Source organism: Pinus tabuliformis, chromosome 9 (assembly GCF_031772625.1).
Source record: "Pinus tabuliformis cultivar Carrire ecotype Pingquan chromosome 9, CPIR1, whole genome shotgun sequence".
NCBI lineage: Eukaryota > Viridiplantae > Streptophyta > Pinopsida > Pinales > Pinaceae > Pinus > Pinus tabuliformis.
Genome location: NC_142307.1, coordinates 609363763 through 609391709, shown reverse-complemented (window position 1 = coordinate 609391709; position 27947 = coordinate 609363763). Strand labels below are relative to the sequence as shown.

The 27947-nt window shown below is 34.7% G+C and overlaps 1 protein-coding gene across 1 annotated transcript; it reads left to right on the top strand.

The window, feature by feature from the left end:
• Positions 1-3906: 3906 nt before the first annotated feature.
• Positions 3907-6050, top strand: LOC149150068 (putative polygalacturonase). Its single transcript, XM_089440095.1, has 6 exons — positions 3907-3927; positions 4066-4389; positions 4546-4666; positions 4757-4931; positions 5027-5097; positions 5341-6050. Exons 1-6 carry the CDS (start codon positions 3907-3909, stop codon positions 6048-6050), a joined length of 1422 nt encoding a protein of 473 aa, XP_089296221.1.
• Positions 6051-27947: the final 21897 nt, after the last annotated feature.

The window sequence follows — 27947 nt, the reverse complement described above, 5'->3', positions numbered from 1 at the left end:
ATACATTCAAAAATGCATTTTAAATAACAAAAGATCTTGAAATTGTATTGCCAAATTTTAATAAATTTGGATTAAAAAACTCTTTCTATATAAGTTAAACTGTATCTACAATAAAATAATAAAATAAAATCATTTATCACTATTTATACTTATTTTATGAAAAGTAAAATATTATATATATTATTTTGATATTTAATTAATATTTCGATTTATGTAATTATATCATTTTAATGTTACAATTAAAATAAAATATTAAATATTTTTTAAAAATAATAATAATAATAATTAACCTCCACTGAAACTAAAATTATTAATTAATTTTATTATAAATAAAACAAATAAATATTAAACTATTAACAACATTTCATTAGGATCATAAACAAGAACGTTTAACCGTAGCAATTGTGCAGGTTGTAAAATCTCTTAATGTAAACGTAAAAAATGTAATAAAGTTGAAACATAAAGGAATTAAAAACACTAAATAAAAAAATATGTTGAAAAGTATAAAGTATTATTAATAATTAATAATTAATATTAAGAAAAATAAAATAATAAGTTGGAAAGTATAAAATATTATATTTAAGAGTACTATTTAATAATTTAATAGTAAAATAAATGCAATATTATAAAATTTAATATATAAAATATTAAATGGTTTATAATTATATATATCGATATTTTATATTAATTTAATTTAGCTTTAATCAGTATGAAAAAACATTGATGATGAGAGTTTTTGGAATATTGTATGGAAAAAAATTGATGATGAGAGTTTTTGGAATATTGTATTATTTTGTTGATGATGTTTTAGGATATTTTAACTAAATTATTATAGCATTTTAGAAGTTTTAATTATTATATTGTTAATTGTGAAAATTTAGATGTTAAAATATAAATAAATTGTTTTTTTTTATATAATTTTTTTTATTTTTTTTCTCAGTAAATCTAGTCTATACTTTTATATTATGTACAAGAAAACATTACATTCAACGAGTCAGGTTGCCCAAGGCCGACTGTGGCGTATTGGGTTGGCATTTCACATCTCAGTGTTAGCCCTCGCAGGGGCGGCATTTCCATCATAGCATATCACACCATTGTTTTTCAGTTCATACAAAAACAACCCACGCAGGGGCATCTGAGCAAAATTCATCCCTCGCAGGGGCGTCAGTAGACTTATCACAGCACCCTTTCGAGGCCTACTGACCAGACCAACGCAAACATGGACATAAACATGAACTAGAGAGACACAGACAGAGACATATAACCTATACCAAACCCAGACAGAAACGAAAGACCTATACCAAACCTGAACAAGAGAGGCGGAAGACAAAATGGGCCACTGAAAGCTATTCCTCTGGCTTTTCCTCAATAATTCTGCACCATCCGTGGCCTTCTGGGTAGCCTTCCCACATTTCCATGGGGTTCTGCTTGGAGGTCGACGCCTCCTGCTCCTGAGGTCGGATAGGAGTCTGCTCCGGTTCCTTCGCTGGCGCTTCCTCTGTAGTTTCTGGTTGTTCGTCTGGGCGTTCCTCCTTGCTGCTTGAACCGTCCTCGCCTGCCTGAGGTTCCTCTGTGAAAAGAACCGATATATGCGCGTTGATGCGGGAATTGTCCCTCGTGCCACCAAGAGTGAAGATAACAGAACCGAACGCTGGAAGAGGGTGCTGTCCATCATTGGAATTGCCAGCATCCATGAATTGACTTGCCTGTATAGGAGTGGCCCCTGCCCTTCTATGGCAATAACAACAGCAGCAGTGGTGGTGGGAATCCGCAGCAGGGTGGCGTGAAGAACCTCCACGCACAGGACCCCTTCTGCTGAGCATCCTTTCCCTGGGTCGAGCCATGATTGCAGAGAGGCCGGTGGCTCGTAACAGAGCAGCGTTTGAGTGCTTGTCCGCCTTGAGTTGCCCCCCAACGGAATTAAGTCTTCTCCCAACTGTTCTGAAACAAAGCTCAACAGAGCAGAAACAACTGCCCACTGAATATACAAGCTTGTGATTTCCCTTGGCGTCTTGAATGCCGGCGAAGCCAACAAGATCTGAAGCCTGAAAGAGACGATAACCAACAGCGTCCTGAACAGCGTGCTCCTCGCTTTGAGCATGTATCCGCAGAATTCCTTCATCCTTCTTAATCCTCTTGACATTCTCTCGAAACTCGTTCTTCTTAACTGCTCTCTGCAAATTCCCCATTTCGCCTTACGCCGCATTGAGTGCTCAGCAGGCGCGTCTCCTCTATTAACTCCTCGGCGGCGATGGTAATTAAATTCTCTGTTTGATCACGCGGGGGCACATGTCTGGCATGTGGCTCCTCGCTGCCATTCATGGTGACACCCGCATCCGGGGATATAATTTTTTTTATTAATAAGATATCGAGTTTATGATAAATATATTGATGATGATGATGATGGTTAACGTCGACTAACACCAAATTTTGGTCTATCGGACTTAAAGAAACAAATTATTTAGTTTGATTTAAGAATTTTTTTCCTATGCTCAAAAAACTTGGAGAGAAGCCTCCCGAGCTCAGTATAATTTTGACATAGTAAAAGGCTACCAAGGTCAGTGTTGCAACAAAGATTATGAAACTGAGATCTGTTGTGTAACAGGGTCATAATTTTTATTGAAGGCGGAAGTTCTTGCTGGAATTAGGTGAGAATTTTTCCAAATTCAATTGTGGGAATAGATTCAGTACATAATCTCTTGAAACTTGACAATTATAATCTAAATTTCCAAAAAAAATTACTAAACTTTCTCAAAATAATAACTAATTTTCCGACATAAACCATGAGGAAAAAACTCTCAAAAAACAAATGCAACCATATTCCTCTTGATATAAATTCTTTGGACCTTTCAATCTAATCAACCATCAGCACAAATAAAATAATATTTTTTAATCATGGGCAAGTGCAGCTATGTTCCTCTCGATATAAATTCTTTGGACCTTTTTGATATGGTCAATCTAATCAACCATTAACACAAATAAAATAATATTTTATTTTTATTATTTTAAATACGGCTTTTAATGTATAAATAAATATAATATTTTAAAAATTATAATATTACATGATTATAATTTTAATTAAATTTTAAAATATTTAAATCATTGTTATTTAAAAATATAAAATTGTTTTTGATTTAATTATATTGTTAAGATTTAATCAAGTTCTGAATTATTTAGAGTGGTTCATCATCATTGTATAAAAATGAAAAAATGATTCGAAATGTAAACGAAATCTTAATAATACACCAAAAAAAAAAAAAAAAAACTTCATCTTCCATATAAATCACAAAAAATATGGCCCTGGAGTATGCCCTAAAACTGCTTCTGCTTGGCTAAGAGCTCGTCTTCCTCGGACGTAAGGAAACAGGTTAACGGCCCAAGACCCAGAGGCATCTGGCAGGAGTGAAAGTCTGCTCCCTTACGGACCACCGGTTATTTCAGGTGGCGTGGTTTTCCTTGATAACAGTGATGTGTCAACTGACATTCGCGGATAGCAGCGAGAGATGACTGTCCTCCCCTGTTGGTTTGACAAACTGAGTTTGATAGGTTTTTCCACCTTTTGAGAAAAAATAAAAAAATAAAAAAAAAAAAAAAATCACAAAAATCTAATATCTAACTGCACATTTATTTTTTTTATTTTACATTTAGTCCTCGACTTCATTTCAATTGACATGGTCAATGCTTCTTACATTTAATGATCCCATCATGCCTAGCCAAATTTCAACTGACATTGACATCGTCAATCCAATTAACGGGCACTCGAACCTATAAATACAGGGGCGTGGAGTAGAGCTTGAATGCAGAGCAAGCTACGAAGACTGAATTGAAGTCTGTAGAGAAGGAATCAGTCTTTACAGCCATATTTGAGATAAGCCATCTGGCTTGAGCAAAATCAGTTGCTCGACGATGGAGTTTAAGAGTACACAGGTAAGTATCTTCCTCTTTCATATTCGTCAAGAGTTTTTTCCCCTTTTCAGCAAATGTGCGGTCATAAGATCGAAACCGGCTGGGTATTGCACGTGATCGCTTTACACATTACAGAGGTTAATAGAAATTATGTTTCAGTTGTTTCAGGTGCTTCTTTTGTTGGGTTGTTTGATATTGCTCGGGGTAAAAGTGGAGTGCCAGAAGGGAAACTGGTCATTCAGTTATGAAGCCCCTTCATGTCGAGCGAAGACCGTATCGATTGCGGATTTTGGAGGGGTGGGCGATGGAATCACTCTCAATACCGAAGCTTTTAAAAAAGCAATTGCTTTTCTAAGCGGATTCTCCAAAATGGGCGGCGGTCAGCTTTACATTCCACCAGGTCGATGGTTAACTGGATGCTTCAATCTCACAGACCACTTCACTCTTTATCTCCATAAAGAGGCTGTCATTCTGGCTTCTAAGGTACGCCCTCCTTTTAATGTGCGAGAATTGGGGTATTTACTTTTATAAGCTTGAAAGTTGTATTTATTTTCTTTGGTCCACATGTATGATTTGGTTATATTATTCTAGGTTTGGCTTAAATGGCTTGCCTGATAACTTTGATGATCTATTCTACAGGATTTAAAGGATTGGCCGTTGATCCCACCCTTGCCTTCTTATGGATCAGGCAGAGATGGACTGGGTCCAAGATTTAGCAACTTGATAGGTGGATATAACCTTACAGATGTTGTGTTAACAGGTGTGAATTTTGTTTCTGAACAAGCTTCTGCTTCTTTCCTTATTTATTGAAATCATGTTCATCTTTTAGTTGATCTTGAATGAATTTCAGGTGACAATGGTACCATAGATGGACAAGGAGCATTTTGGTGGGAAAAATTCCACCAGAATATGTTGAAAAACACAAGAGGTTACCTGGTAGAATTGATGTACTCTAAGGATATAATAATATCAAATCTGACTTTTTTCAACTCACCTTCATGGAACTTACATCCAGTGTACAGCAGGTATGTGAACATATCAATTACAGTAATGCTTTATGCTGTCCAAATATGCAGAGAGTTTGAATATTGCATTTGCATGTGGTGGTTTAAATGTGCAGCAATATCCTTATTCAGCACGTCACTATCCTTGCACCACTTGACTCACCAAACACTGATGGAATTGATCCAGGTTAGTACTCATATTTTGCTACTAAGATTTAAAAAAAAAAACTGACACTAATTTTTCTGTCTATGGAAATAAGTGTATCATGTAAGTTATATTTATTTCACTACTTTTAATAAAGGGATGAAGTTTTCCGAAACATGACACTGTAATTTTTTTTTTGTCTAATCAAAATCATGTTTCAGTCTTTTAAAGAAAGGACTGGAGTTTACTTACATTTAATTAATTTGCCTTCCCTTTCACATGCAGACTCCTGTTCAGATGTTCGTATTGAGGACTGCTATGTAGTCTCTGGTGATGATGTAGTTGCAATAAAAAGTGGGTGGGATGAATATGGAATTTCCTTCAACATGCCCAGCCAACATATTGTCATCCGTCGTCTTATTGGCATCTCACCTACAAGTGCAATAATTGCACTAGGCAGTGAAATGTCTGGTGGAATTCAAGATGTTCGAGCAGAAGATATCCATGCCATCAATTCAGAAGCAGGACTGAGAATTAAGACAGTCCCGGGAAGAGGTGCCTTTGTGAGAGATATATTTGTGAATGGAATGACTATGGTGAATATGAGGTGGGCATTTGCCATGTCTGGTTCCTATGGTTCGCGCCCGCACCCTGATGACAAATATGATCCAAATGCTATTCCTGTAGTAGAAAGGATTAGCTACAGCAATATAGTGGCAACAAATGTAAGTGTGGCAGGGAAGCTGGAGGGTATTGATAAAGCTCCATTCAAAGACATTTGTCTCTCAAATATTACTATTACCATGGTCAAGTCCAAAAATGATCCATGGAACTGCACTTATATCCATGGCTTCTCAAATGCTGTATCTCCACAGCCTTGTAGCTTACTACAGGAACAAACACCAAAGGGGAATGCAGTCTGTCCCAGTCCTCAGAAACTTGAGACTCCACAAGGAAATAGCTTACAGCAATGCTCTTATAGCAGTAACCATTAATAGGTTCTATAGGTTAAACTAGGCAAATTTTGTCTTCCCTCCAGTGTCTGGAACAGGGATACAATCGATACTTATAAAGAACAGTATGCTCAAATATTTTGTGTCTATATTAATCATAGCTTTATTACCTTCGAATTACGTGTGTGGTTTCCATTGGAATTTTCTTTACGCAAATAAAAGGGATTGAAGAGCATATTGTCGTCTCTGATCTTCAAATCATTTTGACAAAATAATTATCTGAAATGGGTAGTTTTTTTCCCATCATCTGTTCAAATTTTCTTTCTTTCGAGCCAAAGGATATCCAATATCAATGAAGTTTAAGGTTTGTTAATAAAGTATTCGGAATTTTAAATTTATTTGTATAAGGATTTATAAATACGGTGCACCTGATTGAAAGATGAAAATTTACGAAATAGTTCAGTGCTGAAATCCTATTATAAGAGGCTAGAGTGCAGAGATATGGCCGTTTGTTGTTTAGTCCTGCATTGTTTTATTTTTCGATTGGCTTTCAATGAATGAAGGGTAGTGATTGATGATTAGTGATTGTGATTGTGAACCATAATAATAACCATCAATATTAAATTCTTATTTTCTTCAATTTATATATGTGTTAGTTATCTTATTAAATCAAAACTCCAATAGTTTAATTTTTAATGCCAAAGTTTGAATATATGTTATACATTGTTTCAAAGATTTTTAGGAACAATTTAGCTTTGAAATGTCTTTACATGGTTCTAAATGTTTTTAAAATTTTATTTTCTTATATTACATAATTTAAGATGATTTTGAAATTTAATTATTACAGATATTTTCATCAATTTTAGTTCATTGTGATTGTGAACCATAATAATAATAATTAATATTAAAGTCTTATTTTCTTCAATTTATATATGTATTAGTTATCTTATTACATCAAAACTCCAAAAGTGTTCTAGTGTGCATCATTTATAAAAGTTTGGAAGGTTTTCATAAAATTCAAGGAAGTTGAAATGATGGTAATGAGGATTGTATTATCTATTTTTCAATTGCTTTTTAGAAATTTATATAACTTATTTTTTATTTTTGTATTTTCTCTAATTTTATATATTCCTTCCTTCGTTTCTTAGTCATTATCTTCACACTAAGGTATTCAAGGATAAATAAAAAAATGGTGATACCAAGTCCATCATGTTGTCAAGTCAAATCTCTATCGAATTTGAATGATCTATTCTAGTATACTTTCTAGATAGTATTCTACATTAAACTGAATGACTCATCAATCTTGACCTGAGTTATCAACAAGTCTTATCAATCTTTTCTCCATTTGCTTCTCGAGCATGAAACCAACTCACAAAATATAGCAGTTATTTAATCCTCCAATGAACTTCAGATGAAACATTATCTTTAAATGCAAATATTTTCTAAGACTAGTTTGTCCAAAATAAGTTTAATTGATCACATGAATAATCCATAAAATCTTTATCCATAGTGACCTCAATTACCAATTATACATCCTAATAGCTTCTTTCTCATCATCATTGTACATTTCTACAAAATTACATAGAAAAAAGTATATGATAGAAAAAATCATTTTTAAATAAATTATGTTGTTTAAGTATAGGTGATACAAAACAATCATTTTTTTACATAATGCTCTATAATGATATTTAATTATCTATTCCAATTTCATGAAGAGTCTCTCTAATTAACTATAACGAGATGTTTAAATTTTGATAAATAAATTCAACTCAATGTATATTAAAATATAATAATAATGATTTATATATATATGATTTTAATGAACTTAAAAATAAGAATATATTTTTTTAGGGATACAAAATTTATATCAATATAAATAATATTATTAAGAATTAGTATACAACCATTTTAATTTTAAATTTGTTAACCATTTTAATTTTAGATCCGTTAAGTTTGAAGAGAAATCAAATCTACCATGTAATTTTTTTTTTCAAATTGGCAGTTAAAAATAGGTTTTCATGATCCATGCAAGGGCTAGGTAAATCTGAAATTAAATGGATCTATGCTAATAATTGATTATTGATTTTTATTTTTAATTTTTTTTCCCTGACAATTTTTAAGTAATGTCTAAATAAATATTTTAATAATTAGAAATGTGCTTTCAAATTTTTTCCAATAAAATCATCAATATTTATTCTTTTAAGAATTATTAAGCTAATTTAATAATTGAAATGCTTTATCCTCCATAAATATTTGCAATGATAATAAACAATGGACAATTTATCACAATAGTTAAGATATTAAAATTTCAATTCAAACTTAAAACACAAATTTTCTCTCATTGAAATTAATTTTTTCCTCATTACCTTAAGTGTTCTTTTTTTTTTAATATGAAAAATTATAATTTAGTTATAAATATATTGTGAGGAAAATCATTATTTTTTGTTGTTAGGGAATGTGGGATGACTCATGATCATTATCAAAGGAAAATCATACCACTTGAAACACCTCACAGTTTATAAGGAAACAAACTTTTCTCCTACCAAATTCTTATGGCACTTGGGTTGTTGATTTATTTCCTTATGTTCAAGAAACACAAACTCTTAGTCAATCAAAAACATATATAGGTCTTACTTTATGATTAAAAGGTGACGTTATTCTAGATGATATTCACAAAAAATATAGTATCCCTTCTGCTCATTGTGGAGGTCGCCTTTAATGAGGTTATGTGCTTTTTAATATTTAAGTAACATTAGCCTTAATCCCATACACAAAACCAATTGTTATCCATAATTACAATTTAACTTATCATAAAAAATTAGTATAGGTAACAATAGTCATACACATAGTATTGAGTGGGTATTTGCAAATTTTCATCTTCCCCTCCTATAGTAAGGGGAAGAGAAGATAAATTTCTGACATATAATTTTTAAATGAATATATTGTAACAAACTAATTATAAAGATAAACACAAAGATTTTTTTTTTTTCTAGGATGCCTCCTTTTAATAAGGGAAAGTCAATGTTTTCCAAGATCCTAAGAGAATATCCATTTTTGCGTCATTAGAGATATGATCCCAAATAGATCTTATTCCCTTTGAAAGAGTGGGTGGGGGTGGGAGGATTTGGGGCATTCCTTTTTAGGACTTCAACAAATGAGAAGGATTTAGTAGACTCAAAATGGATTCACATATCTTGTTTCAATTTATTTTTTTCTTCCTAAAACAAATTCCCTTTCTCCCCACTTTATTTCCTTTGTTTCCTCTTCTTTCTCCTGACTCTTATGCATCTTATTCATCTTCCTCTTCTTCTAATTCTCTTATTCTTGGGCATTAGTCAATAGATCCTTAGGGGATGGGCTTGAATCATTATTAGGTTTAACTTATCTAAGGCTGAGATCCAAATTATATTCCTTTTCAACTTCCTTCTTCTTTAAGATTTACTTAGCCATTTAGGTTCCCAAGGGATATGTGTTAGGGGGTGCTGGAGATTTGGAGCATTCCTTTTCAGGAATTCAAGAAAAGAGAAGGATTCAGTAGAAAGAAAGTGGATTTGCACATCATGTTTCACTTCATTTCTCTATTTCATTTTCCCTTTCCTCCCTCTCTATTTCCCTTTCTTCCTATTCTTTCTTATGACTCCTATGCATCTTCTTCAAATTCCTTTATTCTTCTACTTTCCTTCTTCTTGGGAATTATCTAGTAGATAGTTAGGGGTTGGGTTTAAATCATTTTTAGCTTTAAATTATCTAGAGTTTATATTCAATGCTTATTATTTTTCAACTTTCTTCTTTGTCTATTCAAGAATTACTAAAGCATTTAGGTCCCTAAGGGATTCAAATTTGTTGATGCTTGAAATAGTAACATCTTGTGATAGCTTTCTTAGACTTTGATTTTTTGTTATTTTTTTGTATGTATAGGAATCAACAACTAGTCAATCTAGTAAGCACCCCAACTTAAGGCCCACATAGTAAATCTGGGTATTTTAACTTGAACGTCAAATTTCACAAATACTTCATATCATTACATTGATTTTTTTTAGTATCTAGAGATCACATCTAGGTCAGTCTCCTTTTAGCATAACACATGGTCGATTCAAACTACTACCACTACAACATCTAGGAGAACCCATAATCACCCTCACTTACAACCCAAAAAATAAATTAGGGGGTTTTAACCTTGAAAGTGAAATTTTATAAAGACTTCATATCATTATATCTCCAATTGAGCTACACCCCTAGGCCCCTTTGAAAATTATTACACTTGTTTGAAATCAATTTGAACTTAGATTCCTTCCTTAACCATCTCTTTTAAATATGCTATTGTTCTCTGATTTTTGGACATTTTTAGCAAAATGTCCATAGAAATAATAGACAATGCACTTGAATGATATATTCTCATGATTTAGTGCTTGTCGGTGACTCCATCTATCTAGATTGATTTGCAAGGCTTCCTAGAGTCCCTTCTCTAGATAAAACTCCATCTTTATTCTCACATAAGACTAAAGGTTTCCTTTTAGGTTTTACTAACTGAACGAAATGACCTAGTTTGTTTCCAATCTCTCTTAGGGAGATATCATTCTAGAAACTCAATATAACATGTGGTTATTTGATATAAAATAAAGATGTTATAATATCTTGTTATAAATGAAATTCAAAGGCCCAAAGGAATAAATAAATTCCCTTGGATTTGGAGCATTCCTTTTTAGGACTTCAACAAAAGAGAATGATTTAGTAGACTAAAAGTGGATTTGTGCATCTTATTTCACTTTATTTTTTTCTTCCTATAAAAAATTCCCTTTCTCCCCTCTTTATTTCATTTTCTTCCTCTTCTTTCTCTGATTCTATGCATCTTCTACATCTTCCTCTTTTTTCTCCGAATCCTATGCATTTTTTGCATCTTCATTTTCTTCTTCTACTTCTCTTCTTCTTGTGCATTGACCACTAGATCCTTTGGGGATGGGTTTGAATTGTTATTATGTTATAGACATTTTTGGGCCCTACAACCCCAAGCATGAAATGTCCATAAACCAAGGGCTCCTAAGTCCCTAAAAGTGTTGTTCTAACCCCTAAAGGAACAAGGTCAACAGATTACAGCTTCTCCCAGAAGTTCTCCCTGAGAAACTGCTCAGAATTGGTCAAAACAGGATCATTGCAGCTGCTCCACTGGCTAGGTGCGTTGCATCTCACCCAAATACACTGTGAGGGTGCGTTGCATTTCAAAATTCCCTTCTGTGGGGTGCGATGGGCGAAAAATGACAAATGGCAGTGTCATTCCGCGAGGTGTAGAGGCAATGGAAGCTTCCAAAATCTTCTCCTGTGACACTTGCCTCACTAAATTCGACCAAGGATGAGTAAGAGGCCCTCAGTCTCCAAGTGGAACTAAGAACTATCAGAGAGAAGACACTAATCAAATCACAAGCTGACTCATCCCCCTTACAGATATCTATATATGGATCCCTCATCCCAGAGATCTATAGGTTGGAATTTTGCATATTGTAAGGAATTGCTGTTGGTTTTCTGAGACAAACATCAGATTGTTGGGTGATCTAAGCTTTGTTTGAGGTGAAGAGGGGCTTCTTTGTTGGGAGGTTGATGCTGGGTCGGAACAACTGGTTGTAACTCCTCCTGGCTCTTTTCTTGTTTATCAATAAAAACTATTTGAGTTTTTCCTCCATGCTTTTGTATCATTGATGCTTGTTACATTTGTATGGTCAATTTACATCTGATCCTAGATTGTTTATGATTATAGATTCATGTCTTTGTATAGTGCTATGCTTCTGTGATCTTACAGGTACTTTGTGAAGCTGGGCGTGCAAGGGAGCAGGTAGCTGAGGACTATCAAAGAAGAGAGGGATCGAATTGAAGGATTAGCGCAAGACAGAGGTTGGTCTTTCTGTTCCTCTCTATATATAATTCATAAAGGAAAAACAAAAGTAGTTTTTCTCTGTTTGTTTCTAAGGCAGCTGTCACACCTTAGTGGGATAGAGTAGTTCTAAATAGACACTTTTCCCTGTAATAAAATGGCGACTCCGTTGGGGAATGGTAAAAACGTATGTCCCTGATCAGCTCCTAGCTGAATGGTTTATCAAGTCATTACTACCTTCCATCACGGAAGATGTGGCAAAGGGGGGAGTCGTAACAGAAGAGCAAGTCATCACTCGTGTGCAATATTTGGACTTGATTTACACTCAGTCTGGCACGCTCTACGATAAAATACCTGACGCCCCTAGACCGGAATTCTCAATTCCTCCTCCTCCTAAATCAAACAATGACTCTCATGCCGGCAATGGCGTGATTGGCACAACAGACACGGAATCGACAAAGGCTACATCCAAAAAGGCCTGTAAGATTTCAGGTCAAAATTCAAAAGATGAACTTCTTGCTTCGGAAGTAAATGCCGTATCAACAGATAAAGGAAAAGAAACCAAACAACCAGGGAGCAAGAAGAAAGGCAAAGGGAAGAAGAAGAAACAGGAGGAATCATCACCTGAAAAATCTTCTTCAAACCTTCCTGGAGATAGGAAACCAAAAATCCATGCCTTATATGCGATGAGGATCATTAGAGGCCCAATCGCCATCTGCTATGTCGACTCTTGAAGTACTATAGAATTGCCCATCCCAAAGGCAGGCTTTATTATCAGCCATTGGTGGGATAGACCTAAAGGATTCCAATCTTGTATCCTTCGACCATAAAGGATACGATCCTCAGTTACTAGCTCAACTAGCTTTCCTTGTTCAAGTGAAAGCTCTCAACAAAACTGTTCATCGAACAATTATTGATGAGGGGGCATCTACATGTATTATGTCAATGAGTTGCTGGAAAAATTTAGGCTCACCACCCTTGTCGAGATCGTCAACGACGTTAAAAGCATTTGATGGACGATCATACACTCCATACGGGATTTTAAGTAACTTGCAAGTTGAACTGGGGGGCAAAACAGTAGAAATTGATGTTGAAGTAATCGATGGAAACCTCGATTACAACATCCTACTGGGAAGGCCCTAGATATATGCCATGGCCGCAGTTGTGTCGACCTACTTTAGGAAGATTGCATTTCCCTTTCAAGGAAAAATTACAATCGTCGACCAAAAAACATTTCTCCCCAACAGTTCACAAGTTACAGGAAGCATTCCAATGATACATGGAAGCAACCATTCGCTTCAAAATATTGGAGTAGGCCTCCTAAAAGACCCTGCCTTAATGGGTACTTTTGCCCTACCGCCTCCGAGTAATTTGGCGGAAGTGGCCACGATGGAAACCTGCAATATGAAATCTTCTATATCTAATGGATTTGGAAGATTCCTAAAAATTTTGTCAGCATGGATCATTGCCATTATAGAAATATTGTAGCAATCAATTTTCTTGGCTTGGGGGGAAACCCAAATCAATGCTCATCGAGTGTTTGGATAGATAGGTCTAAGGAATATGGCACCTCTTCAGATCCTTGGTTGCATGTACATTCTACAGATGAAGGAATCATTCAATCAATGATGATAGGAGAGGCACCATGGGAAGATTACCACCATCGCTCTCATCTTCCGGATTACTACGAAGATTATTCCAGCAACCTTAATCATCCTTTAGTTTTTTATTTTCGATCAAATACTGTAAATTCGGTGGAATTCGAGGATGGTTCTTATCTCATGTCGACCTCGTTAAAAAATGAAACAAGGAGTCATGAGGATAGTTCTTTTACTGTGTCAACCTCATTAAAAAATGAAACAAATCCCCTTTCTGAATCTCAAAGGTAAACCTTCATTCCAACCACCGAGTTGAATGCAATGAAGCTTGGGGGGCATGCACCTCGATTTGCGTTATTATGCTGGGGGCATGCAAACTTATCACGAGCAGTGTTACTGCAGGGTTCAAGCTCATTAAAAAATAAACCCGCCATGAGCAGTGTTACTGCAGGGTTCAAGCTCGTTAAAAAATAAACCCGCATCGAGCAGTTTTAGCACATAGTTCAAGCTCGTTAAAAAATAAACATAAGACATGAGCAAATGTTTCCCCCCGCATTTAAGCTCATCAAAAAATGAACTATTCACTGGTAAATAACCATCGAGAATGTAGTACTTCATCCATTAAAGCCTTGGTCATGTTTGCACCATCACCTCCACTTTTGCATTGGCCGATCATTCACCTCCATTTGATTGTTTACCCATTTTGAGGAACAGGTGCAAAGAGTGATTTCACTAGCCATCCTTATAACACTGCCATGATTGGAAAATTCCAAACCTTACCTGGAATCAGTTGCTACCCATTTTATCACTCGTTCCTCAAAAGATGAGTCTCCTTTAAGCTCTTTTCAACTGACTCGTAAAATATGAAAAGATTGCCAAGCCATTGGCCTCTCCAGCTTGTTAAAGGGACCGGAAGTGCTATCTCTCCTCTAAATTTTAATCTTTTTGGACCTGAGAGATTATTACACAAAAAGATCGAGCACTTGTTTTGTTTGGCTCGTTATAAGTATCGAAAATTCATCCCTTCTGTATTGTTTTATGCTTTTTCGGACTTAAGGGATTAGATGACGAAAAAGGAATTTTGGAGTTACCTTTACGTTCCTTTTCAGACTCTCTAAAATTGAAAAGGACCGAGTTATCTTTGTCGTTAAACTCGTTAAAAGTTTAATAGCGAAAAACTTGTGTATAGATGAGAACGAGTTTCACTATCGCTAGGCTCGTTAAAACATAGCGATGGGTTTTCCCGAAGGGAAAATTATAGAACAAGCATATGTTATCCTCCTCAAGCTTGACAAAAATAAAGAGGTACTGGTCAGCAATGACTGGGAAAAATTGGGAAGAAAACTCAAAGAAACTTTGTTGGTAGCAAGTCGCTCTTGAACATGACACTTCCGCTCCATGTCTGAGTCGGGTTGGGTTGTTTCATTCACCGGTCACATCACTATGGTCATGCCATACCATCCACATTTGGGGTTAATGCTACCAATCCATCACATCAGTGTTGCCAATATGTTCAAGAGAAGTCATTCAGAGAATTCACCTGTGTCCCACCCACTACCATACATTATACTCCATTCTTTCATGACCGCCACCCTGAACCTTATATCACCAGATCGTTTTCACCTCCATTAAAATCATTTGCTCTGTTCCGTGTCATTGATGTGGGATTCATTAAGGCCCTCCTGTGACAGATCACTTCTTGTCGACATCAGCTCATTATCCAAGAAGTTGATCTAGGAACACCCCATTCAGTACTTTGAAGCTTGCATGCCTCAATGGCAAGTTTCTCACTTCCGACGATGGGTTTACATCAATGGCCTTCGACCGAAAGATTTTGCGTGGTGTTCGATGCCAAGTCCTTTATTCACACCACATGAATTGTACTGCAGTACCTTGAGGGTCATTATCATTATCGGTGATTCCTCTCGTGCTTGTTAACAATTTACATCATTGACTGGTAATCAAGCGATGTCTTTCCATGTTCGACTTCATAACATTTCTCACATGGATCGACTTATACTTTGAGTGAAGATCGGACGAGATTGAAGACCCCAGATCTAGTTTCATCCATCCGGGCTGCGATATACATTCAGGGAAATAAAGACATTAAATGTACATCATTGCAGCACAGATAATCATCCTATCAAAAGGATGATGGCTCTACCAGAATCATCAGTCTACACTCAGACGATTGTTTGTCCTATGTACATGAAAATGAATTTATAAAGTTGAGCATGGGAATGCCCGCCTCAGCTAGATCATGAAAACAGTATGAAGATAATGTATTGTATTGTATCTTATTACAGGTCTCCTCCTAGCATTGAAAGAACTTTGGATCCTCATAATAAAGCATTTCACCTGACACCAAAAGATTAACGGCCTCATACTTTAGGGGGCAACTGTTATAGACATTTTTGGGCCCTACAACCCCAAGCATGAAATTTCCATAAACCAAGGGCTCCTAAGTCCCTAAAAGTGTTGTTCTAACCCCTAAAGGAACAAGGTCAACATATTACAGCTTCTCCCAGAAGTTCTCCATGAGAAACTGCTCAGAATTGGTCAAAACAGGATCATTGCAGCTGCTCCACTAGCTAGGTGCGTTGCATCTCACCCAAATACACTGTGAGGGTGCGTTGCATTTCAAAAGTCCCTTCTGTGGGGTACGATGGGTGAAAAATGACAAATGGCAGTGTCATTCCGCGAGGTGGAGAGGCAATGGAAGCTTCCAGAATCTTCTCCTGTGACACTTGCCTCACTGAATTCGACCAAGGATGAGTAAGAGGCCCTCAGTCTCCAAGTGGAAGTAAGAACTATCAGAGAGAAGACACTAATCAAATCACAAGCTGACTCATCCCCCTTATAGATATCTATATATGGATCCCTCATCCCAGGGATCCAGAGGCTGGAATTTTGCATATTGTAAGGAATTGCTGTTGGTTTTCTGAGACAAACATCAGATTGTTGGGTGATCTAAGCTTTGTTTGAGGTGACGAGGGGCTTCTTTGCTGGGAGGATGATGCTGGGTCGGAACAACTGGTTGTAACTCCTCCTGGCTCTTTTCTTATTTATCAATAAAAACTATTTGAGTTTTTCCTCCATGCTTTTGTATCATTGATGCTTGTTACATTTGTATGGTCAATTTACATCTGATCCTAGATTCTTTATGATTATAGATCCATGTCTTTATATAGTGCTATGCTTCTGTGATCTTATAGATACTTTGTGAAGCTGGGCATGGAAGGGAGCAGGTAGCTGAGGACTATCAAAGAAGAGAGGGATCGAATTGAAGGATTAGCGCAAGACAGAGGTTGGTCTTTCTGTTCCTCTCTATCTATAATTCATAAAGGAAAAACAAAAGTAGTTTTTCTCTGTTTGTTTCTAAGGCAGCTGTCACACCTTAGTGGCATAGAGCAGTTCTAAATAGACACTTTTCCCTGTAACATATTAGGTTTAGCTTCTATAGATTTGAGATCCAATTCTTATTCTTTTTAAACTTTCTTCTTCTTCAATATTTACTAAACCATTTAGGTTCCCAAGGGATGTGTGCGTTGGACGAGGGGGGTGCTCGAGATTTGGGGTATTCCTTTTTAGGAATTAAGCAAAAGAGAAGGATTTAGTAGAAACAAAGTAGATTTCCACATCTTGTTTCACTTCATTTTATTCTTTTGTATTCCCTTTCTTCCCCCTCTATTTCCTTTTATTCCTCTTCTTTATCATGACCTCTATGCATCGTCTTCAACTTTCGTTATTCTTACTTTCTTCTCTTCTCTTGGGAATGAGGCAATAGATAGTTAGGGGTTGAGTTTGAGTCATTATTAGGTTTAACTTAGCTAGAGTTAAGATCCAATGCCTATCCTTTTTCAACTTACTTCTTTGTATATTCGATATTTAATAAACCATCTAGGTTTCCAAGGGATTCAAATTTGTTGATGCTTGACATAGGGCATAACCTATTATAACAAGTTTGGAGGATATTTCTCCTTTTATTTTTTTTTGCATGTATAGGAATTGACAAGTAGGTCATTCTCTTACACACCCCCACTCATGGCCCAAATTAGGGTATGAACATGAACGTCAAATTTCACAAATACTTCATATCATTACTTTGATTTTTCCCTTTTTTAGTATGTAAAGGAATGTACAACTAGTTCATGCTATTTCTAGAGTGGCACAAGGTAGATTTGAATTGCTACCACTATAACCTCTAGGCAAAACCATAATCACTCCCACTCTCACCCCGCATAGTAAATTAGGGGATTTGAATGTTGAAAGTCAAATTTAAAAAAGACTTCATATTATTATATCTCCAATTGAGTTGCACCGCTAGGTTCCTTTGAAAATTAATACACTTGTTTGAGATCAATTTGAACTTATATTCCTTCCTGGACTGTTGATTTTAAAGATGTTATTGTTCCTTGGTTTTAGGACATTTTTAGCAAAATATCCATAGACATGATAGAAAGTGCACTTCAATCATATCTTCTCATAATTTAGTGCTTGAAGGTGACTCCACCTATCTAGATTGATTTGCAAGGCTTCTTAGAGTCCCTTCTCTAAATCAAACTCCACCCTTATTCTCACATAAGACTAAATATTTCCTTTAAGCTTTTTTAACAGAATAAAATGACATAGTTTGTTTTTTATTTCCCTTAGGGAGATATCATTCTAGAAATCAATAGAACATGTGGTTATTTGATCTATAATATTTTGTTCTAAATGAAAATGAAAGATCCATAGGAATAAATACATTTCCTTGGATTCCATAAAGTATGGCTCGCATCTAAATCCTACTCTTCCTTATTTAAAAAAAGCCTAAGAGATAATAATTATACTTAATATCAAACCATGTTACCTATCCAACAAAGGAGAATATTAAGCTAGGTTATAGACCAATAAACATTCCAACTAGTACCCTCTTAAATAAAATAAGGACTTTCCTTCTTGGATTCAAAGATATAATATATTCAATCAATCACTATGTTGTAGTTGGGCTCATTTTTGTGGATTCAAGGATTGAAAAAAGGTATTCCATGTGTCCTTCTATCTATAAACATCTCCTATAATTTCCTCGATCCCTACTAGAGAAGGTGTAAGCCCTTCACCAATATCGTTAAAGGCTAGTGTTGTAACCTAGCGAAAAGTATGCAATGGTTACCAATGGGAAGGAACAACAAGTAAAATACATAATCATATGAAATACATAGAAGAGTAAATAGACACAAAGTAGTGGAGAGCCAACAAATTAATACTTGTATTGTATATCCTCAACAACCAATCAATGTTAGTACATAGAGTCAAGTATGTATGTATGTATATATATATATATATCTATATATAATGATAATTACTACAATTACGACATAATAAGTATTTATATAATTGATAATTATGACAATCTAACTATCTAAATTGACTTTACTAGACTAACTCAATCAGCCGAATCAACTAAGGAGTCAATTGATTTACAAGACAATCTTTAGACTGGGCTAGTTGACTGAGTCAACTAACACCTCCAACATCTTCCCCACCCTCAATTCCTTCCTTGTCACAAAGAAGGGGGAGATTTGGAGAATTAAAATTTTGAAGAAATGTAGTGAAGAGGATAGAAGAATACGAGAGAGAGACAAAGAAGAATGTTGGCAAGATAAAGATCACTCTGTTGCTAATGAAGATGGTTGTGCTTATAGCCGCTTGCAGGTTGGTTGGTCATTCTCGGCTACTTGTGCTCTTCCAAGGGAACTTAAAATATGAATTCCTCTTCTTTGTTTCACCCCAATGACTAGTTCAAACCAAAAAATTCTATGTCTAGGATGTTTGACAACTATTGAGGTGTCGATCCACATTCTAATGTACTTGGCTTGAAAAAGTAAAACTTAGGCTAAGGATGGTCGGTTGAGCTAATGGTTTTCGATAAGTGCTTCTTTGAAATCCATCTAATAAATGACCAATGAAAGTGTTTTGTTTTTGTCGAATATCAACCAATTTTTTACAAAATATTGGGCTTGCACCTCCAAAGTCTTCATTTTTCCCAAGTACTCCACTTTGTTATCCACTGAACTTTTTTGGGTCAATCATTGGTCATGTGTGACTTGTTGTTATAACTATTGAATTTTGATGATGATGATCTATAACTACTTAGTGGCGTTAGTTTCTTCAATATGTGTCTTCTTTCCTTCCCTAAATCACTACCTTTCTTCCTAAATTAACTACACTTGTAACTTATTTTCTTGTGAAATTTGATTTTCTAGTGAAATCCTTTCATAAATTTCAAATATTATATGTTGCCATGACGATAAGTAATAGATTATCATATGTTGTGCTCATAGTCGACTACATGTATTTAAAAAAAAAAAAATCGGTGTAAATCACATGTAGAAAACCTTTGTTGACGCGTTTCGAACCAACTAGTGTGGTTCATAAATCCCTCTAATTGGTGAAGGATCTTGTTGACCCTAAGGACATGAAGGGTGTCTACATGATTCCTTGTTCTTGTGGGACCCCCTATATTGGGGAAACAGGGCGCTCCATCCATCAGAGGATCAACGAACATGCAACTGACCTAAGGCACGGGAGAACTAAGTCTTCAATGTTAGCAGAGCATGCGGAAAAGACCAAGCATCATGTTTGTATTGAGGAGGCCAAGGTTATTGCCAAGGTTGCGCAGTTCCATCATTGCAAATTCAGGGAAGCTATTGAAATTGAAAGAAGACCAAAAAATCTCAATAGAGACGATGGCTGGAAGATCAGTAGTTGCTAGATCCCTGCCCTTTCCTCCTAGTCATGCCTTCCCCTCCCCTCCCCCCCCCCCCCCCCCCACCCCCTTGTTTGACATTTTCTAGCTTTCTAGGTTCCCCGTATTTCCCGTTATTATCTCGTATCCTTCTCTGTTGAGCCCTGAATTTTCTATCTCCTAGGTTTCTCCTTTGGTTAATTCATTTTATTAATTGTCCTATCTTTACCTTCTTGTATTTAGAATTTTGTCTCATGTTCTAATATTTTTAATAGTACCATATCAATAATATCTTAATATTATCAATCCGGGCTTGTACTAACATCCCTAGATCCATTAGATGGCTTTACTTATAATTTTGATATTATGTTTTTTACCCTTACCTTAATAAATGTATATATATAAATAAATAAAAATAAAATTTTTAACTAAGGTTTAATAATAATTTATTAATTCCATTTGATTATTAGTTATATTAAATCATTAAAATAATAATAATAATAATAACCACCTAGATTGACTATATCCTTTCCCTATTGGATTTAAATGATTAAATTCATTAAAAAGAATTCAATAAATTAACTTAATAACCAAATAAAATTTATAAATAAAATGATAAAGTAACCCCTTTACTTGACCAAGATTGATTATATCTTATCCCTATTTGATTTAAATGATTAAATAAATTAAAAAGAATTGAATAAATTAATTTAATAACCAAATTTATAAATAAAAGGAAATAGAATAAGATTCAATTATATAATATATTATAATATATAAATTATTGAATTATTTATTAAGAAGGAAATTGGTTACTTTGACTATAATTAACATTATAATATTATTATATAATCTAGCCGTTTTTTATATAGTCGTTAATGGTCACACCTAGCCGTTTGGAAGATCTACTCTCCCTATTTAACTTGCAGCCATGATCTGACTCCTCAACTTGTCCTGACGATGAACCACACTAGTTGGTTCGAAACACGTCGACAAAGGTTTTCTACATGTGATTTACACTGAAACTCTTCTTAAAAAATGTTAGGGATCACAAAAGCCTCAATTCTACATGTATTTTGACAAGTAGGTCGGCTAATTATTCAGAATTGTGCCAAATGTGGAAACCATGTCCATTTTTTTCTCTAATCTCTATTTAGATTTGAAAAATGATTTATATTCTTGTTGAATGATGACTGATGGTTCCTAATTTCTTTGTTCCTTTACCTGTTCATTTATTTGCACATTGTGGTCTACCAATTGGTAGACTAGTTGTTGAATAACAAGAAGTGGATCAACAATCCTAGACAAAATTTCTAAGTTAAGTTTTGCTACTGCACATCTCATACAGTCTGACGAGCTCCTCTTTTTGTTGCTTCCTTTGTCTTAGTTTGTCTCTGTTGGTTGCTTTCTTTCTCCATCTCTCACTTACTTGTCTTGTTGTATCTTCTAAACAAGAAAATACAAGCCTATCAAATGCATAATTAAAATCATAGGGTGGAGAGGTTAACATGTTCTGCTATTTTGGTTTGGTATATTTTTCCTTGTGTTTCTTTTCTTATGGCTTCTTTGACGATCCTAGCCCAGTTGTCTAGGAAAATGTCTCAACCAGGGTCAACTGAGTTGCTTGTTGTTGAGTTTGGGGTGTGTCGAGGGCATCCTCTATGTTTGGATCAATATTTACCAGAGTACCATTACCCAAGTCGACTGGCTAAACATGTTTTGATGATATTTCTTGGATGTTGACCTATTTTTCATTTTGTGTTTGCTGACCAACTTTTACCCCTTAAACTAATGTTGGAGTGATGGGAGGTAAGTTTGTTGTAAGTTTGATATTAGGGATATTTTCTTTCTATTTATGACCTCCACTTGATTGACCTAGGATCGAATTTTGTGGTGGTGTTCCCCTTTGGCCACTTGACTATGGAGGCATCAACTATTAATGTGCTTCTTAGTCCCGACCTATCATCATCTTTTCTTTAATTATTTTGATAAAAAAATCTTTGAAATGAACCAAAGACTGTAGAATATCTAGGCCGACAGATGACCCCAAAAACTCTCATGTCTTTCTTGGCTTCTTTGGTGTTTTTCCCTTCACTATTGTCTCTTCCAAAACCTACTTTGTTATTGTGTCATCATGTTGTTGCAGCTTTTGGTCGTCTAGCGTAATATCAGCTAAGACCTCTCGCTATTTGATCTCAACTCTTTGTTGCTCAACTTCGACTAATTTGTTAGTGTTGGTTCCCATATTGTTGCGGTAACTAAGAGAAATATAAGAACACATTCACTGAGGACATAAATCCTCCTACTTCAGGTTGAAAGGGTTGACCTCCCTTCACCTCAGGGAGTATTCCTTGTGTCTAATGTTAAATAAATAAATTTTATTTAAAAGCAAATAGAATAAGGCAAAATTAATGATAAAAAAATGTTCATTTTAAAATTGAGATTTAAGAAAAGAAAATGTGGTATGACTCATAATAACTGAAAAATTATTAAAATAAAATATCATTAATGGCTAAAATGAGATTTAAAATATGTATCATAATTCACACATAATATAAAGGTTAGTAATAAAAATAAAATTAAATCAATGAGAAAAGATAAAATAAAATTAAAACATGTTGGTTTATTTTATATAATGAAAAGTGAATTTTAAAGATTATATGATATCATGTATCCATATAACTTTAACTTGCAACAAGTCAATTAGAAAATTGATTTAATTAAAATAAGATACATTGGAGAAAAAGTAAATCAAATTTTATGTGTGAAAGATAAAAAAAAGTGACCAAGTCCAATCATTCCTATTCAATCACATATACCAGTAAAAGAAAGTACAATAAAAAATAACACAATAAAATGAATAAAGAAAATAAAATAAAGAGCATTGGTATGTATTTTTATTTAAATTTAATGTGAAAGCAAAGCATATATAACATGTATCATTATGAATTCAACTTGCAACATACTCTTTAAATAACATGTATTTAAAAGTATTAAATCAACTTAGGTATGAAAGATTCACTATAAGACCAATTCAAATCATTTTTTACATATTTTATCAATAAACATAAACCCTAAATAAAGAAGAACACATAAGGAGAAAAATAAAATGAATATAATATCATACATAAATTCTCACAGTCAGAATGTAAAAGGCCACCACAACAAGTGCATTATGGCTCCAAATAATTTTCCATTTCCCAATCCTACCATTCAAAAAACCTCCCCTCTAATGAGCAATTATATTTTTTTATACTTATGAGAATTAGTTTCCCACTTAGTTTTCCATAATTCCCTAAGTAAAATATTAATTACATTAATAATTATTCTCTCTAAATGAAATATGTAATCTTTTATTTAATTATTTTTTCCAAATATTCAACCCATAAAAGCTTTTTACAATGTCCATATTTACATATTTATTTATTACTGCCAAAGAAAAAAAGGAAAAACTGAAACTAGTTTTAATAATAAAAAAATAACAATAAATGAAACTAAAATAAACAGATATTCACCCCTTGTAGATCTCTGCCTAGAAAATAACTTACTTGTACCTTTATTTATGAATTTCTCCATCTATAAAAATATCTCGACCTACAAAAACTTATTTTCCAGAATTTTAAAATTTATAATAAATCTAAAATTAGTTTTTCTAATGTGTTGGAATCAATTCTATATCTATTATTTATATTAAATCTAAAATTAGTTTTTCTAATGTGTTGGAATCAATTCTATATCCATTATTTATCTTAAATCTAAAATTAATTTTTTAATGTGTTGGAATCAATTCTATATCTATTATAGACCGTTAAAATGAGCTCGGATTTGTTTCAACACTCCTCTTTCTTATAAATTAAATTTCTAGTTGAGTAAAATGTTCATGCAACCGTTCATAATAAAAATTCTAAGTTTAAAATTTATTTTAAACTTAAATATGATTTAAAATTAAAATATGAAGTTCAAATTTTAATATAAACTTTAAAACAATATAAACTTCTTAGGCTTAATAAGGTTAAATTAAAATAATATATAATTTAAATAAATTTTAAATAATATATATGTTTTAAACCTTAATTGGGGTGCGATCTAGTTGAGGATCCCAATGGGGATCATGATTATCTCAATTAAGATGATGCATGCAAGACAGGAGGTCAATCATACTGGTGACAGATGGAGTGGGAGGAGATACGGTGGTGGTTGCGTGGGAGAAGATGAAATGCATGACAAAGCATGCCATCATCAAAGCATTTGGGAATTTGGGTGGAAAAAGTGGTTGTTCGGTGAAGTAAATTGGTTCTGGCTCCTCCAGTGTTGTATTCAGCTAGTGGCGCGACGTTGGAAACTTGCAAGCGGGAGCGCTCTGAAAGGGGACTTCATCGACATTTGTAGGATGACAAATACGAGGTATGTGACATTCTCCTTCTCCTCCTACAGTCAAGCGAATATGGAGATAGTTTGTAGGATTCTTGTTTATACAATTCGATGGAATTGTCAATGTGGGAAGACGATTGTCCTACTTTTCCAAAATTCTGGGGGGCATTCTTTCTTTTCTGCATTTGGGATGGTGGCATCGACCTTGATTATTTATGGAATTATGCTTCAGAGAATGGGAACTGTATCTCTGGGTTTGGGGGGCTGTGCATGTCATTGTGCCGACATTGCATGGGATGCCACAAAATCCATGAGGAAGAAGAATGGTTTCTGTCTGAATGTTATTACTGTGTTTTGCATTGTGGTTTTGACCCAATTTCGAAGGTTCTCTTTTGTGGGATGCAAGGTTATGTCAATTGTTTCTGTTAGAGCCTGGCCTCGAACCACACCTTTGTTTGCAATGGTTCGGGGGAAGAAGATTATGCTGGTTAAGAATCGCCACATGAGAGGAGCATGCTTGTTTCATATTATATGCTATATCTGGAATGCTAATGTTTCCTCACTCTTGTGCATGATTTTGCCCCTATCACAGAGGCAAGTTTCGGGAGTGACAACCTTTTCCCTTCAGGGTGGATGGTTGTTTGGATGGGGTTGGGACACATAGACCTTATAGTCTCATAGGTGTCAATTCTCAAGATGGCGTGAGTGAAAACTGTCAAAGAGGAAGAAATGGTAGAGGGATGTAGGAAAAATTGGAAGAGAGGTTCGTAGGTGGAGAAAGGTGAACCATCATCCCAACAGCCAAAAAGAGCAGGTTGTAAGTCTCAGGCCCAACATAACAAGGATGTTGCACATGCATATGTGAGGGAGATCCTGAAGCAAGTTAGAAGGATTATTGCATGGTGGGAAGCAGATCTCACTCGCCAAGCTAAGGAAGAAGAGCAAGAAGTGGACTGCGAATTTCTGGTCCCCGACCTTGGCAATTCTCGAGACCGAGTCTCCCAATATAAATAAACCATCCACCTCTACTGGATGATGAAAAATTTGGTGGCTAAAGCCATCATGCATACTTCTAACTACATGCAGATCAATCCTACCTTACAGGAAATCCAAAAAGACTTTCATTTGGTTCAGTTTTAGGTTCATCAACAAAATGTTCACCTAGGTAGAATTGAGCAACACCTTCGGTGCCCGTAGTACTCGGAAATGCCAGGGTCTAGTGCAAAACACTGTTGGGTGTGGAGCCTGATTATCTTTTGTATTCAAAGGTATCACTGTATTAGACCCCAGTTCGTAATGGGGCAGCAACGCTGCCTATAAAATATTTGCTGTAGGGGGGGTCCAGGGGTATTCACTGCAACACCCCCAAAGCTAAAAATAGATGTAAAATTGCCTTGTAAAATGTTGTAATTTCGTAGTCAATCTGGGCCGTTCATTAAGCGAAGATCTGACAGTAGAAGTTATGTTTAATTTAGGGTTTTTTGCCATAGAAGGCAACCCCTTGCTATATATGAGGGAATTGTATTGCTTCTACGTAGATTTGTATTCTGAGTGAGGAAGAGAGAGGAGATTGAGAGCGAAGAGGGAATTACAGCGGATCTGTTGTAGGTTGTATCTCTTCAGTTTGTTGGGTAACATAAAAGGAAGGACTGGCTGTTTCTTCGTGGACTTAGCCCAAACTGCGTGAACCACGTATATTTGTGTCTCTCTTGTTTTATGCGTTTTCTGTGTTTATATTTCTGCAATATTTTATGTGTTCCATTTCTCTTTAATATATAATTTTCTAGCAAATACCATGCGCCTATTGAGTCCTCTAAGGACTAGTTATGTTGCTGGTTATGTCTGTTTTCAGTTCAGTTTTTGTTTAAATTTTGATGATGGTCATAGCAATAGGGAGCTTTAGATTTAGGAGGAAGAACTTATTATGGTATTCAGACAGTAAGGCTTATCTGGATGAATTTGATAGACTTAAAACCTTTCGATTTTGGTTAGCTTATAATGCCTTCCGATGGCTAACAAACCTGGTTTCCTAATGGGCAAGTTGAGGCCACGAAAGTTCTATCTTGATGTAACTTGCCTTTTTATGAATGAATGAAAGGTCCTACTCAACTTACAATATATATATATATATATATATATATATATATATATATATATATATATATACATATATATATATACATATATATATATATACATATATATATATATACATATATATATATGTATATATATATATATACATATATATATATATACATATCTATATATATATACATATGTATATATATAGATATGTATATATATATATATATATATATATATATATATATATATATATATATATATATATATATATATATATATATATATAACCCAAGGTAACACTCCATTGGGTTTTTGCAATTGAGACCTGATGATATCTAAGCGGTTAAGGTGTTTTAATTGATCAATAAATGATACAGCCTAATGATACAACTTGAATGGTCCTAATGGTTAAGAGCATGTGTTTCCTCCTAAGAGGTCATAGGTTCAAAACCAAAGGGGGGTAGAGTGTGTATGCCTTCATAAAATTAGCAGTCAAATCGTTACGTAGAGGTGGGTCCCTTGTCCCAAAAACAAAGGGGTCTCATACACCAATTTGGTGTTTGGTTTGGCCTTGACCTTAAAATTGGATAATAATTTAATCTATTTTGTTTGACCTTAAAATTGGATAATAATTTAATCTATTTTATTTGACTCGCCTAGGCATATGTAGAAGTCAAACTTATGTCTTTCATTAAGTCTTGGATTTATTTCATATGGGGAAATATTTTAAAAGGGTGTACATACATATTAAATGTGGGAACTTATATGACCCATGTTACCTTTGGTAAGCATTCTAAATTTTGAAGCAAGGTGAGTTAATTTGGTTATTTTATATATATATTTTTAAATTTATTTATTAATATGTTTTATTTTTTATTTGAATTAATTTATATTATTTTTTTTTATGAAGTGAGAGTAGGTCCTTCTATTCAACTATATCATAAAAACAAATTACATAATGTACATTATACCCAAAGGAGTTGTGGTCCATAAATTTATCGAGCCACACAAAGCCTTGGTTATTGAGCCAAAGGCCCACAATCCGGGCCGAGGGCCCATAAAACATTACATCATGACCTCCGTAAAGCAAGCTTTCACCAATACCATGCGATCTACCTCCAGAGATCTAACGGTCGAGAAGCTATATTGGAAAGCCTTCTTGCATACCCTTTAATCTTTAAATCGGACCCGATAAGCATATTGAGTCAGCGATATAATAGATTTCGGGTCTGCCAAGGAGGATAACCCTCGAGCATGTTATCTACTCGAAATCCATCGGATGCGGGCGA